Here is a 15,705-nt window from a genome sequence, read left to right as displayed (position 1 = left end):
AGTAGGAAGAATAAGCTTCAGTTATACTATGCATGGGTGATACCGCAACTGGATTACATATACAATCTTTGTCAGCATACATGTGTTATGACACAGAATAGACAGCCAAATCAAATCAGCTTCTCTATTTCTATATTCATAACAGTAACATTCAACTGCCCCAATGGTTCCTAAGCAGAATTTTTGAACAATTGACACCATACACCAATTTATAGTTAAAACAAAGTAATTTCTTTAATAATACAGTAGCTTCAGCACAGCAAAGTTAAACAAGGTAATGTAATTAATGTCTGTGATCTAAATCCAATATTCTTTTGATTCTAGCAAATCCAAGACAAGCAGATAGACAAAATGAAGGATGAATTAAAAAAAACCTGAGAGATGTAACCGAGATAGTAGGAACTGCCAATGCTGGAGAATCTAAAATAACAAGGTGCAGAGCTGAATGAACACAGCAGGCCAAGCAGCAGAGGAGCAGGAAAGCTGACATATCGGCTCTAGACCCTTTTGAGACGAAATGTCAGCTTTCCTGCTCCTCTGATGCTGCTTCGCCTGCTGTGTTCATCCAGCTCTACACCTTGTTATCCGAGAGATGTAACTGGCCGGTTCACTTAGGCAGTCTCCACAATCCATAATATCACAGATACATGGGATTATATTTTGTAAAATTTATGAAGACACCAGGCTCTGAGGAATATTCACTTTATTCTTATAACGGAAATTCTCTTCATCAAGCTCTCAATGAATGGATGATGAGAGGATAACCAGTTAGCAGTCAAACCTCAGTTCTGTAGCTTTGGTAGCCACATCCTTCTGACATAACACAGCTCAAAACCAGTGCAAACTTTGGTTTCTCCTGTGCTTTTCCAACATTTCTTTGTTAGATTGATTGATATCATTATTCCCTGTGTGGTCCCAATTCATATTTAAATATCTGCCATCTGTTTGAGAGTAACATATTTCCAGAACCAAAATGTTTGCAGCCTTTTTGGAAGAAACAATCTGCAATCAACCTCCAAGTCCTGGCATCCTAAACAAACATCCAGACTAATGCTTGCACTGAGTGGATTGACTTCTAACAAAAGACTATAGAGAATAGGACTGTATCTTCTGCAGTTCAGGAGAACTGCAGATAAACTAATTGAAATATGCAAGATCCTGTGGGGTGTTGAGTGTGTGGATGTCAAAAGGATGTTTCCTCTTTTGGGAGAATCTGGAGCTAGGGATCATCATTAGAAACTACGGGGTTGTCTATTTAAAAAAACAAAAAATATTGAGGGAGTCACATGTCTTTGGAATTTGCTTCCTCAAAGGCATGGATGCAGAATCTTTAAATATTTTAAAAGGCAGAATTAGATTCTTTATTCCCAAAGAGATTATTAGATTATGCAGTGAAATTGACATAAAATGGCTAAAATTGTTGACGATAAGGTGGTTGAGAAGATTTTTAAATGAATCATTAGCTTGTTAAGTTTGGTATTAAAGACAGACCATAAAGTTATGATAATTGTACTTTTGTAGTCAAAATATATCCAAGGTAACAACATTAAAATACCACACAAAGAAGTTTACAATGAAAACAGAGTCTTGTTGCAACCACACAGATGCAGTCATTTATACAAAGACAGCTAGATAAGGACACCCTTGAGAATGCTGACAGGCGAATTCCGTACCCAACTGATTTAAAATCTGAGATCCATCACAAATGGATTTACTTTAAATATTTACATACAACTGAAGAAAAGTACATTAAGCATGAAAAGAAATTCCACTAAAAATCCTATGGATGAGACAGCTTTAGACAGTGTCGGGGGGGTGGGGGGGGCGCAGACTACTGGCAGGCAGGACTGAATTACAGGTGCAGAAGTCAACAGAATTGGCATGTAGTTAAATACAGCATGCATTGTGAAAGCTCCAACAATAGGAATAAGGGTTTCTGGTAAACTTAGTGAAATCATGGAAGATGGATTGTTATCTATCACTGACCAAACAATCACATGATTAATTTGAGATAACAAGGTGTAGAGCTGGATGAACACAGCAGGCCAAGCAGCATCAGAGGAGCAGGAAAGCTGACGCTTCGGGCCTAAACCCTTCTTCTTTCTGAAGAAGGGTCTAGGCCCAAAGCGTCGGCTTTCCTGCTCGGCCTGCGGTGTTCGTCCAGCTCCACGCCTTGTTGTCTCAGATTCTGCAGCATCTGCAGTTCCTATCACATGATTAATTTGATTGTACATGCAATGTAATTTCTAAACTGAAAACAACAAATGCTGGAGATCACAGATCAGAGATCATCCAAGGAGAGACAGCAAGATAACGTTGAGTCTAGATGGCTCATCAGTGAGCACTAAAACAAACGTATAAAAGTCTTTCCTTTGTTTATTGAAGAAGGTTTTTCCCCCACTGGTGTATTTTCAATTAACTCTTTCATGCTGGAAGTGGACTCTGGGAGTCAAGTGATTTATTTAGTCAACTGTACAACACAGCTGGCAATTGTCTGGGGAGGTGCATAACAGGCAATATTGGAACGTGATCGAATAATATGCATGTCCTTGGGCTCTTACAATGCAAGGAGGATGTCTCGCAAACATCATGAGGTCATGGGAGGACCCAGGGTTGTCCAGTGTTGTGAATCATTGATGTATCTACAGGATTGGATACGTAGATTAGGGGATGTGGTTAACACGGACAATGTTCAATGTAAATGTAGGTTTGAAGGTCACAAGATTCTAATATTGCAAATAATTCCTCATCCATTACATCTCCAAACCAAAACGCAGAACAATTGTTACTCCTTTTTTGGTTTGTTGTGCGTAGCCAATTTGTAACACTGCGCTCCCTTTAGGACGAGTAGCAATAAAATACATTCCATAATGGTCTTTGGACACCCACCTGTACAGCTCAAAAGACATGAATTATAACTAAACATTACAGCGTTCTAAAGCATACTTGACAGCATGAACTTCGTAAAATAATACATTGTAACAAAATATTACTGATTTAATGCTTAGACCTGTCCTGCGTCTAAGCAAAACAAAGGTAAAATTAATAATTGTAAAACACAGTAAATGAATGTTCTGAGAGTGAATTCCATCCATAATGATGAGTTGTGTTCATGTCAATATGCCTAAGATTTTCAGTATGGCCAATATTTTTGCTCGCTTCTCCTCATTGCATTTTAATAATGGCAGGCGAGGGGGACCAAGTGGAATTTCTGATACAAGTGTCATTGTAGCCTTGTTTTCAGCCACTCCAAAACCTGTATGAACAATTACCCAATGTCAGCATTACTATCTTTCATGCAAAATTGTTGGGTACATGTTCAGAAATTTTGTAATACAATCATAACCGTATTTCAAACCCATATTACCAGCTAGCAACTCCTCAGGGTAGTTGGGCAGAATTATTAAATGCTCAGTATAAATCAACAGATTTAAGGCCAGTCAGAAAATGCTCAGGTCAATTTGTGTATGAAGTGGAAGTGGGGAAACATACATCCAAATATCAGACAGGATTCCTCCCAACAGTTTGGTTGAGGATTACTCATGTAAAATTAATGATACCTTTCTCTTCCACACAATTTTAGCCACATTGAGCTATTCCATTACTTTCGATTTGTAACAGAAAGGCAAAGGCTTGGAAAAGCAGCAGTAGGGAATGTCATCTAGTTGGAAAGATTATTTAACTGCTCTCAAGAATGCACATAGACCAATTAGGAGCAAGTAGTTATTTTAGCAGTGTATACTTCAACGTGGTTTGTTGTGACTGTGTCATGGTCAGTGTTATCATGAGCTTTTGAAGTCAACATTGCATCAAGGCATGTAACATGACAGAATAAAAATCTTAAGACTCAGTCTTACTTCAGATCACTTGTAGTGTCACATTCTCCTGAAAGCATGTCCCTCTGTTGTAAACTGCTAGGTTAAAAGTTAGCCTAGACACCTGGGTGCTTGAGATGAGGTTTGTACATAATAGAATTTGTTAAATTCTTTAATATCATGAAATTCACATTCAGTTTCTTTGATCAAGGCGAGATGACATATGTGTTGCCACATTAAGTAAAAACACCCTGTTTGAAGGCAAATTCATATCACAATGCAGCAATGTATTTCATCTCCAGGCTACTGGGAGCAGCAAACACAAAAACTCAAATTTGGCAGCAAAGCTCAGGTCAGGATATTAAAATAACAAACACTTGGAGGAAAATTATTTGAATTGGATATATTAAAATTCAATTCATAAAATTTTGTTGCCCCCGAAGATTTTTAGTTTACAGTTTGTAGAAATTTAGCTCAACAATTTTTGACATCCGTGATCATTAGGAAAAACCTCTGCGTGTGGGCATCAGTCTCTCAAAACAACACGTATGCAAAACAACATGTTGAAAGCTGCTGTTTTAGAAATTCCAAAATTTACATCTGACTTCAGTGTGCCTAAAACAGAAGAGCAAGAGCTCACATGAATCATCAAACCAAAATATAAGTTATAGCATCAGCTTGAGAACTATCACTCAGCTAACTACTTTATTCTCATTTTCTGGCACTTGGTCCACAGCCTTGTACACATTTATGTTCTTAATATTTCTTAAAATGTTGTAATGGTTTCACCTTAACCATCTTTTCAACCAGGAGAGTTCTCGATACCATGCTACCTCTGGGTGAAAGAAACTTTCCTCAAATCCCTCGGGACATAAATCAATCAATATCCCCAGGTTACTCATCCCTTTACCAAGGGGAAACATTTATTCCTATCTGTGTCTCTCAATTTTGCACATCCCAAGTCAGGTCCCCCCTCAGCCTTCTTGGTTCTCAGGAAAACAAACCCAACCTATCTAGACTCCTCATAGCTGAGACACGTCAGCACAGGCAATATCCTGTTGAAACTCCTCTGCAGCATTATATCACATCCTTCTATTGTGTGTGACAAAGAACTGCACACAATACTCCAGCTGGTGTCAAATCCAAACTGGGTGCCTTTATTGAAGGTCTGATAGATTATATGCTTTGTAATACTTGTCAAAATTTATACCTGACTGGATCAGTATTCATCCCTTTCCTCATTACTTTTTTCAAATCACCAGTTTATACTGATGGCAGGATTACAAGTGGAAGAATTGGGAGTTGAGTTCTCGATCTTCTTTCAATGAGGGGTTTACACTGTTATGATGGGAAGTTGACATTAACAGGTTTCTGGTCCTGTGATGAACAGCGTAAGAAGCACCGATTAATATATCTTTCAATAGTTTTGGACAGGCTTGGCCACCAAATGGTATATTTTCCTTTGGCCTTATATTGTGATAGCCAAATGTTTTTGGTGAAATCTTTTACAGTATATCAAGTCTAAGGCCTCTTAATCTTTTCATACTAGAGTCTGGGACTAGAATTATGTATTCTTAGACAGTGGTCTCTAATATAAGCCTATTCTCATTAGATTTCTGCGCTCCTCTGATTTTATTCAATTGTTGCGTGATTGCTGATAAAGTTGCAGTTGTATTTGCAAAGGTTGCTATCTTTTCAACAAAAACAAACCATTAGTCTGCTGCTTTCCTGACATATTAATTTTGCACCATTCTTGGTCAGAGTTGGATTCTTGAAGCCATTTCTGCTTCCTCACTTTTCTGTTGCACAGACCCGCACGTTGAAGAACACAAGAATGCAAACTTGTCACAGGCTGAAGGAACTGGTAATGCACTGCAACTCTCCTGTTTCTAATCAATATCAGTAAATGGAACATGTCGTGAACTAATCCACCATTTCAGGTTCTAACTCTTTGAAACAGTACAGTTCCCAATCCTGTCAGAGATGTAACTGCAGCAATGGCAGGAGCTAGGTGTGGATCACAGAGTGCTAAAATCTCAGGTGTTAGCAGCACCTCTAATTTTCTCAGAAGTCTTCTGTTGTACTTCCCAGAACCACTGCACATTAACTTTCTATGTGGCTTACAATTTTCATGAATTTCTGGTGATCAATCATATTGAAAAGGAGCTGGAAACTCAATTCCTCTCATCTTCTGCAGATCGACTCTAATATCAGATGCATCCACAATATGTTCAAGATATTTGACAGTCAACTCAGAATGTGTTGTGGATTTAAGTCCTACTGCCTGTAGGTATTACAGCACAGCTTGCAGCTTATTGTCACATTCTTTCTGAGTGGATCATGGATCAGCACAAATCCTTACAGCACATGATCTCATCCACTCCTTGTAATATATTTGATATTATCCTCCAGAAGTTTTCTGTTGTTGATGTGCTGCTGAAGAGTAAGAGTAATCTGCTAAAACAAGGCCTTCCAGAGTAAAGAATATAATGAAAAATTCATTAAGGGCTTGTTGTGTTTCCCAATTTTGCTAACCAGATGGCATGGATGAACTGCATACAACTGCTTTGTTTGTTTGCACAAGATCTACACCAATTCTGATAGACCCATTAGGTTTTGAATCTGTCATAGAAGAAGTAACCCCTTGATTTAATGGACAGTCAATTTCCTTCTTTATCTTACATAAGAGTGGATTAGGAATAATTCAGCGTGGAGACAGACATAATGGCTTCAATTCAGGGCAAAGACTTATGTGGTGCTTTCTTCAAACTTTCCATGTCCAGTGAACAGTACGCAAATTCAGCTCTGAAAGTTTTGCCAATCTTCTCAGCTTTCTCTTTCCTTAAGGAGTATACTAAATTTCTTGGGACAGTGTCCTAAGCCAAACCATTTAAAAATGATTTCTAACACCATCAATCTCCTACTGACATTCAAAAATATTTCCATTGTTGAATTTCCGCAGCAAAGTTCAGGAATCACTAATCAGAAATTGAACTTAAAGTGGTCACAGAAATTCAAAAAGGTGACAAAGCAGGTCAAAAGCCAGCTATTGTGGCAGAAGCGACTCACCTCACTCCCAAAAATTTGTTATGAGGTACAAAACAGAGGTGTGAATGGAACAATCGCCATTTGCCAAATAAATGTGCAGCTCCAACGCTACAGAAGCAGCTCAATACTATTCATGACAATGTAGTCCACTGTCTCAAGCATTGACTCCTTCCATCACCAACATATCATTGGCACAGCATGTAGTATCATCAGCATGTGATGTGGCAACTGGCAAGGCTTCTTCAATAGAACCTTCCACCTCACATCTCTACTGCTCAGTAGGACAAAGGAAGCAATGTATGGAAACACCACTGCTTCAAAATCCAACAGGATCTTTATTTAGAAGTATATTAATATTTCTTCAATCTCATTGGGTCAGAATCCTGGAAATCCATGCAACGTATAGGACTAACAGCTTCAAATGGACTGCAGCAGTTTAAGGTGGCAGCTCATCACTTTCTTGCCGGCAATTTTAGTAATGATTAACAACTGCTGATTATAGTAACATCCTGTGAATGCAAAATTTTCAGGAATATTTAGTAAAAATTCCAATCTACTCACCAAATCTACTTATAGAGCCAATGAACTCCTGGATCACAACCTGGAAAAGACATGAATGAAGTGTACATGACTTTACTATCCTTGATAGCAATGTATGGAGGACTGGAAACAGAAAATAAAAACTCACCAGAATAATTCTATGCAGCTTTGAATATTCTGCTGCATTTATTCAAATACTTTCCTTCTAGTCTTAAGTAAGCAGACTCTTGCTAGGCTACAAATCCAGCTAAGCTGGTAGCTCATTTAAGATGGTATTGACCATATGTGATTTGAAATAATGTTTTATCCATGGGTACAAAGGGGAGATCAATTGTGTTCTCATTCAATATTCACAACCAAAACTTTACAGTAAAATGAATTAGTCCAATGAGAAGTGAGAGCTTCAGTCGATTTCATTCCTCTTCCCCATCATTTTTTCCAATATGTACTCAAACAACAATTTGAATTTATAGTGTCTGCAGTCTGACAAAGAACATGACAGCTATTCATTGAAATATTATAAAACAAAAGATTAGACAATGAATTGCATAGACAATGAGTGGACGATCAAAAGCTTGCACATAAACTGGGTACTAGAAGTGTTGAAAGAAACAGCAGCACCATTTGAACATAGATAGTAGGAGCTGCCGATGCTGGAGAATCTGAGATAACACGGTATGAAGCTAGATGAGCACAGCAGGCCAAGCAGCAAAGGAGCAGGAAAGCTGACATTTCAGGTCGGGACCCTTCTTCAGAAATGGGGGAGGTTTGTGGTGCATAGTGGTATGTTCCATCTAAGCTTTGCATGCACACAGCTGTACCAGTTTTGCGCAATGATCAGCATTGGTACAATCATGGCAAGGAATTCTGGTTTTGGATGTTATTGCTGCAAATGGATCTTGGAGGCTCATGCAGCCAAGAAGAAAATTAGAGGGAACACTGCACAAGACTGTTACTCCTGAGGTCCAGGCCAACAGTGAGGTCATGTTCTGGATGGGAGTTTGCTCGCTGAGCTGGAAGGTTAGTTTTCAGACATTTCGTCACCATTCTAGGTAACATCATCAGTGAGCCTCCGATGAAGCGCTGGTGTTATGTCCCGCTTTTTATTTATCTGTTTAGGTTTCCTTGGGTTGGTGATGTCATTTCCTGTTCTTTTTCTCAGAGGATAGTAGATTGGCTCCAAATCAATGTGTGTGTTGATGGAGTTCCAGTTGGAATGCCATGCCTCTAGGAATTCTCGTGCATGTCTCTGTTTGGCTTGTCCTAGGATGGATGTGTTGTCCCAATCAAAGTAGTGTCCTTCCTCATCTGTATGTAAGGATACTAGTGATAGTGGGCCATGTCTTTTTGTGGCTAGTTGATATTCATGTATCCTGGTGGCTAGCTTTCTGCCTCTTTGTGCAATGTAGTGTTTGTCACAGTTCTTGCAAGGCATTTTGTAGATGACGTTCGTTTTGCTTGTTGTCTGTATAGGGTCTTTTAAGTTCACTAGCTGCTGTTTTAGCGTGTTGTTGGGTTTGTGGGCTACCATGATGCCAAGTGGTCCAAGTAGTCTGGCAGTCATTTCGGAAATGTCTTTGATGTAGGGGAGAGTGGTTATGGTTTCTGGCCCCGTTTTGTCTGTTTCTTTTGGTTTGTTGCTGAGAAATTGGCGGACTGTGTTCGGGACATAAGCAGGACATAACACCAGCGCTTCATCGGAGGCTCACTGATGATGTTACCGAGAATGGCGACGAAACATCTGAAAACTAACCTTCCAGCTCAGCGAGCAAACTCACATCCAGAACCTCAACCTGAGCTACAAATCTCAAAACGCGCTAGTGAGGTCATGTGCTTATGTTTTTAGGTATGGGCTCCAATTCCACCATGGCAGATGGCAAAATCTGGTAATTGAAAGCTAGCCTAATGGCAACCACATAACAACTGACAACCGTAACTAAAATACATCTGCTTCAGGAATATACTTTAGGGAGGGTAATCTGCTGTCCTTACCATGTCTCACTTATGTGCGACTTCAAACTCAGAGCAATGTGGTTGAGTCTTAACTGCCCTCTTTCCTCATAAGTCACTCAGTTCCAGGGCAGTTGGGAATGGGCAATAAATGGTGACCTTGCCATTGGCATCATAAGGGTAACAAAAGTTCTTTCAGAGGTTTGCCAGTGCCAGTTTCATTTCTTTCAGTGGGGAAAAAAGCTGAAAGATTAATTTACCTGGTGCTCCCTTGCCGAGTCATAGTCTCCTCTCTCAGCAAAAGTCAGCATCTTGTTACACAACTTTCCCATATAATTGTATGTACTGAAGGAAAACATATTATGCAATGGTTACCAACTTTAAAGAATTACATCTTAGAATCAAACTTTTCAATAAATATCCCTTGTTTTCCAGTTTGGAGTAGATCTTCACAAAGCCCTTAAGCATTTGTGTGTTGCATATATGTCATTTCTCCCATTAAGCAAAGGAATATAGTCTCTGTTGCCCATGGCTTTTGGCTCTCTGAGCTCTCCTAATTTGCCATCCGTCAATAACCACCTGTATCTTGTTCCAGTTGAGACTTTCACCACTGGAAAGTTTCCTACTGATCCAGGATTACTTCACAAGTACAGATAACAAGGCGTAGAGCTGGATGAACACAGTAGGCCAAGCAGCATTACAGGAGCAGGAAGGCTGACGTTTCGGACCTAGGCCCTTAATCAGAAACGGAGGAGGGAAAGGGGCTTCTGAAATAAACAGGGGGGGGGGGGGGGAGGCCAAGCGAAGATGGATAGAGAAGATAAGTGGAGAGAAGACAGACAAGTCAAAGAGGTAGGGGATGGAGCCAGTAAAGGTGAGTGTAGGTGGGTAGGTAGGGAGGAGATAGGTCAGTCCAGGAGGACGGACGTGTCAAGGGGGCGAGATGAGGTTAGTAGGTTGGAAATGGGGGTGCGGCTTGAAGTGGGAGGAAGAACAGGTTAGGGAGGTGGGGACGAGCTGGGCTGGTTTTGGGATGTGGTAGGGGGAGTGGAGATTTTGAAGCTTGTGAAGTCCACATTGATAACATTGGGCTGCAGAGTTCCCAAGTGGAATGTGAGTTGCTGTTCCTGCAACCTTCGGGTGGCATCGTTGTGGCACTGCAGGAGGATCAGGATGAACATGTTGTCTGAGGAACGGGAGGTGGAGTTGAAATGGTTTGCGAATGGAAGGTGCAGCTGTTTATTGTGAACCAAGCGCAAGTGTTCTGCAAAGCGGTCCCCAAGCCTCAGCTTGGTTTCCCCGATGTAGAGGAGGCCACAACGGGTACAGCGGGTGCAGTACACCACATTAGCAGATACGCAGTGAACATCTGCTTGATGTGGAAAGTCTTCTTGGGGCCTGAGATGGGGGTGAGGGAGGAGATATGGGGGCATGTGTAGCACTTCCTGCAGTTTCAGGGGAAAGTGCCCGGTGTGGCGGGGCTGGAGGGGAGCGTGGAGCGGTCAAGGGAGTCACAGAGATAGTGGTCGCTCCGGAAAGCAGACAAGGGCGGAAAGGGAAAAACGTCTTTGGCGGTGGGTTGGATTGCAGATGGCGGAAGTGTCGGAGCATGATGCATTGGATCCTGAGGTTGGTGGGGTGGTATGTGAGGACGAGGGGGATTCTCTTTTGGTGGTTATTGCGGGGACAGGGTGTGAGGGATGAGTTGCGGGAAATGTGGGAGACACAGTCGAGGGTATTCTCAACTACTGCAGTTGGGGGAGGGGGGCGGGGAGAAGAGTTGCAGTCCTTGAAAAACAAGGGCATCTGAGAAGTATGGGAGTGGAATACCTCATCCTGGGAGCAGATGTGGCAGAGGCGAAGGAATTGGAAGGTGGGTGGGAGGAGATGTATTCTGGGTAGCTGTGGGAGTCAGTGGGCTTGAAATGGATATTGGTTTCTAGGTGGTCGCCCAAGATGGAGACAGAGAGGTCCAGGAAGGAGAGAGAGGTATCGGAGATGGTCCTAGTAAACTTAAGGTTGGGGTGGAAGGGGTTGGTGCAGTGGATGAACGTGGGAGCATGAGGCAGTGCCGATACAGTCATCAATGTAATGGAGGAAGAGATGAGGTTTACGGCCAGTGTAGGTACGGAAGAGGGATTGTTCCACATAAACTACAAAGAGGCAGGTATAGCTTGGACCCATGTGGGTACCCATGGCCACCCCCTTTGCCTGTAGGAAGTGGGAGAAATTGAAAGAGAAGTTGTTGAGGGTGAGGACGAGTTTGGCTAAGCGGTTGAGGGGGTCAGTGGAGGGGGACTGGTCAGGCCTGTGGGACAGGAAGAAGCGGAGGGCCTTTAGGCCGTCTGCATGGGGAATGCAGGTGCATAGGGACTGGAAGTCCAAAGTAAAAATGAGATGTTGGGGAACAGGGAATTGGAAGTTCTGGAGGAAGTGGAGGGCATGGGTAATGTCACGGACGTAGGTAGGGAGTTCCTGGACCACGGGGGAAAAGAATGGAGTTGAGACAGGTTGAGATAAGTTCGGTGGGGGAGGAGCAGGCAGTGACAATGGCTTGACCAGGGCAGTCAGTTTTGTGGATTTTAGGAAGGAAACAGAAGTGGGCGGTGCAGGGTTGGGGAACAATGAGGTTGGAAGCTGTGGGTGGGAGGTCACCTGAGGCGATGAGGTTGTGGATGGTTTGGGAAATGATGATTTGGTGCTTGACAGTGGGGTCATGAGGTAGGTGGTGGTCTCGGAGAGTTGGCGCCTAGCCTCAGCGATGTAGACATCAGTGCACCATACTACAACTGCGCCTCCCTTGTCCTCGAGTTTTATGGTGAGGTTGGGATTACAGTGGAGGGAGCGGAGGACTGCATGTTCTGCGGGGGAGAGGTTGGAGTGGGTGAGAGGGGTGGAGAGGTTGAGGCGTTTGATGTCTCGTCAGCAGTTGGAGATGAAGAGGTCAAGGGTGGTTAGGGGGCCTTCGGGTGGTGTCCAGGAGGAGAACTTGTGTTGGAGGCGGGAGAAGGGGTCAGTAGAGGGACAGTTAGGCTTCACAAATATTTCTTGGTACCCCACGCGGTTACATATTATCTCAGGGTCAAAGGTCATCTTTCTAGGTTTCTCATCAGAATCAAGGCGTCCAATCCCAATTACAAATACAGCTTTGAAACTCTTGATATGAAAACATCTTCATGACCTCACTCTCTCACTTCAGCAAACCAAGGACAAAAAAAAAGAAAATGCGGAGAAGTATTGAAAGATGGCACAAGATGAAATAGAAAAACCATGAGTGAATAATGGAATCAGATTAAAAAAAACAAGGAAAATAAAACAAACAAACAAACAAACAAAGTCATCCAGAACAGCTCAGAGAATCAACATCATCTACATTTGGAAAAATTGCCTAAAAATTAGTCCATACAATCTAAGTGGAAGTTGCCATCAATTGATGTTTCAGTGCTGAATTACATTTAAAATTTGTGGTTTTTAATAGCAACTTGGACAGGAGCATAGGAATTAACCCCAAAAACATGAGTTAAATTCTCAGAATGTTGCATAGTAATAATTTAAATTTACCCTGTCAAAAAGCAGTAGTTCTGTCAACAATACATTGCAAACAATTGATTAAATTTTATAAAGTATGAGATTAAAATTACTTAAGATTTACCTGCCAACAGCTCCACTTGCTCCCAGTGCAATTGCCGACAAGAGTAGCTGTTGAAGGAAAAACTAAATTCAGAAGCTAATCAGCAGATGCAAGCCAATTGCAACAAACGCACAAAGCCTAAGTAACACAATTAGATGTGTACTGTCTCTCTTATTCAATGGTTTCTTGTTTAAATTTATAGGCCTAGAAGTTTGAAGTGGCCAATATTATGACTTTGCCTTATTGGTTGAGAAGTCTAACTGGATCACCAAAGTGTACACGTGCACACAAATGTAAAATTGCAATTTGTTTCAGGCAATTATAAGCAGCCCAAAGCTAAGCAGCTTCAGATGTTTTCTACCCACCTGTAGGGCATGTTGATGAACACTTTAGCAAACAGACTTTTCTGTAAAATTAGATTTTAATGAAAAGTATTTATCAAGATGAAAATTAATATAAAAATAAGTGAAGGCAACAAAACAAAAACACCATCACTTGCAGGTCAGCTCAGCTATGCCGATTGCACTCTCACGTCCAAGTCAGCAAATTCTGGGTTCATGATCCAGATCTTGAGCAGTAAAATCAAGGCTGACACTCCAGAGCAATACTGAAGAGTCCTGTACTTCGACAAGCGGTGCCTTTCAGATGAAATATTAAGCCAAACACCAATTAGCCGGGGTTGGGTGAATGTAAAAGATACCACAGCACTTACAAATGTTGTATCAGTGATAATGGGAACTGCAGATCCTGGAGAAAGCAAGATAATAAAATGTGAGGCTGGATGAACACAGCAGGCCCAGCAGCATCTCAGGAGCACAAAAGCTGACATTTCGGGCCTAGACCCTTCATCAGAGAGGGGGATGGGGTGAGGGTTCTGGAATAAATAGGGAGAGAGGGGGAGGCGGACCGAAGATGGAGAAAAGAAGATAGGTGGAGAGGAGAGTATAGGTGGGGAGGTAGGGAGGGCATAGGTCAGTCCAGGGAAGACAGACAGGTCAAGGAGGTGGGATGAGGTTAGTAGGTAGGAAATGGAGGTGCGGCTTGGGGTGGGAGGAAGGGATGGGTGAGAGGAAGAACAGGTTAGGGAAGCAGAGACAGGTTGGACTGGTTTTGGGATGCAGTGGGTGGAGGGGAAGAGCTGGGCTGGTTGTGTGGTGCAGTGAGGGGAGGGGACGAACTGGGCTGGTTTTGGGATGCGGTGGGGGAAGGAGAGATTTTGAAGCTGGTGAAGTCCACATTGATACCACTGGGCTGCAGGGTTCCCAAGCGGAATATGAGTTGCTGTTCCTGCAACCTTCGGGTGGCATCATTGTGGCACTGCAGGAAGCATATGATGGACATGTCATCTAAAGAATGGGAGGGCGAGTGGAAATGGTTCGCGACTGGGAAGTGCAGTTGTTTATTGCGAACCGCACAGAGGTGTTCTGCAAAGCGGTCCCCAGGCCTCCGCTTGGTTTCCCCAATGTAGAGGTAGCCACACCGGATACAATGGATACAGTATACCACATTGGCAGATGTGCAGGTGAACCTCTGCTTAATGTGGAAAGTCATCTTGGGGCCCGGGATAGGGGTGAGGGAGGAGGTGTGGGGGCAAGTGTAGCATTTCCTGCGGTTGCAGGGGAAGGTGGTGGGGTTGGAGGGCAGTGTGGAGCGAACAAGGGAGTCACGGAGAGAGTGGTCTCTCCGGAAAGCAGACAAGGGTGGGGATCGAAAAATGGCTTGGGTGGTGGGGTCGGATTGTAGATGGCGGAAGTGTCGGAGGATGATGCGTTGTATCCGGAGGTTGGTGGGGTGGTGTGTGAGAACGAGGGGGATCCTCTTTGGGCGGTTGAGGCAGGGGCGGGGTGTGAGGGATGTGTTGCGGGAAATGCGGGAGACGCGGTCAAGGGCGTTCTCGACCACTGTGGGGGGAAAGTTGCGGTCCTTGAAGAACTTGGACATCTAGGATGTGCAGGAGTGGAATGCCCCATTGTGGGAGCAGATGCGGCGGAGGCGGAGGAATTGTTCAGTTCTTGGAAGGGAATGGAAATAAACCTAAACGGGTAGTCTCCAAACATCTGAATCAATTCGATATTGTCAGTAAAATGAAACAAGCTTATGAAGGGCAAATATACACAAATATCTACACTAACAAAACACCAATGGATCACCGGTATTTTAAATTAGTTTGAGGTCAATATTTTTAAACAATAGACCACTGTGGAATACTAAATATGTTTTATGGTACTGAGGATGACTGTGCTGGCAAATGGGATTAAAATAGTTAGGTGGTTGTTTTTGACTGGCATAGATAAAATGGGCCAAATGGGCTTTTTCTCAGCTGTACATGTCTAGGACTCGACCTGTTGAGTACTGGTGCTGCCAAAGCTACCACTACCAATGAAGACAAAAAAGAAGATCCATGTGATGTTACTCAACCAAGTTTAGGACGAATTATTTGATTATTCAATGGTGATCAGTGATTTTGAAGGATTTCATTTGTGAAGTATGAAAGTTAGTTCACAATGCTATGAATGAGTTTGTACAAATAACAAACTGAAATAACTCCAGGAGATTCCAGTATTCCATTACAAAATCAACCTTTAATTTACACGTGCATAATACTGGACATTGGTCTGGCTTCCAAACAGCCAACTCCGAATGAGTAGAACCTCTGACACTCCTGCCGTTTTAAAATTTTTTTTCCTGTTTATCATGCACAGCAGTGGTGCTTATTTGATT

The 15,705-nt window shown here is 42.5% G+C and overlaps 1 protein-coding gene across 7 annotated transcripts in view; it reads right to left on the bottom strand.

Moving 5' to 3' along the window:
* Window positions 1–221: 221 nt before the first annotated feature.
* The window catches only part of npl (N-acetylneuraminate pyruvate lyase (dihydrodipicolinate synthase)), a 58,050-nt gene continuing 42,566 nt past the window's right edge, over window positions 222–15,705 (bottom strand). For 5 of the 7 annotated variants that reach the window (XM_059647836.1, XM_059647840.1, XM_059647837.1 and 2 more), the window contains 4 exons: window positions 13,006–13,052; window positions 9,614–9,698; window positions 7,425–7,464; window positions 222–3,256 (listed from right to left, as the gene is read on the bottom strand). In XM_059647836.1, coding sequence (XP_059503819.1) covers window positions 3,111–3,256; window positions 7,425–7,464; window positions 9,614–9,698; window positions 13,006–13,052 — 318 coding nt within the window. In that variant the 3' untranslated portion in view covers window positions 222–3,110. The other 2 variants (XM_059647838.1, XM_059647839.1) reach the window with 2 other exon arrangements.

This window comes from Stegostoma tigrinum, chromosome 8 (assembly GCF_030684315.1).
Source record: "Stegostoma tigrinum isolate sSteTig4 chromosome 8, sSteTig4.hap1, whole genome shotgun sequence".
Taxonomy (NCBI): Eukaryota; Metazoa; Chordata; class Chondrichthyes; order Orectolobiformes; family Stegostomatidae; genus Stegostoma; species Stegostoma tigrinum.
The sequence above is the reverse complement of the archived record's forward strand: the minus strand, read 5'-3'. Positions and strand labels throughout refer to the sequence as shown.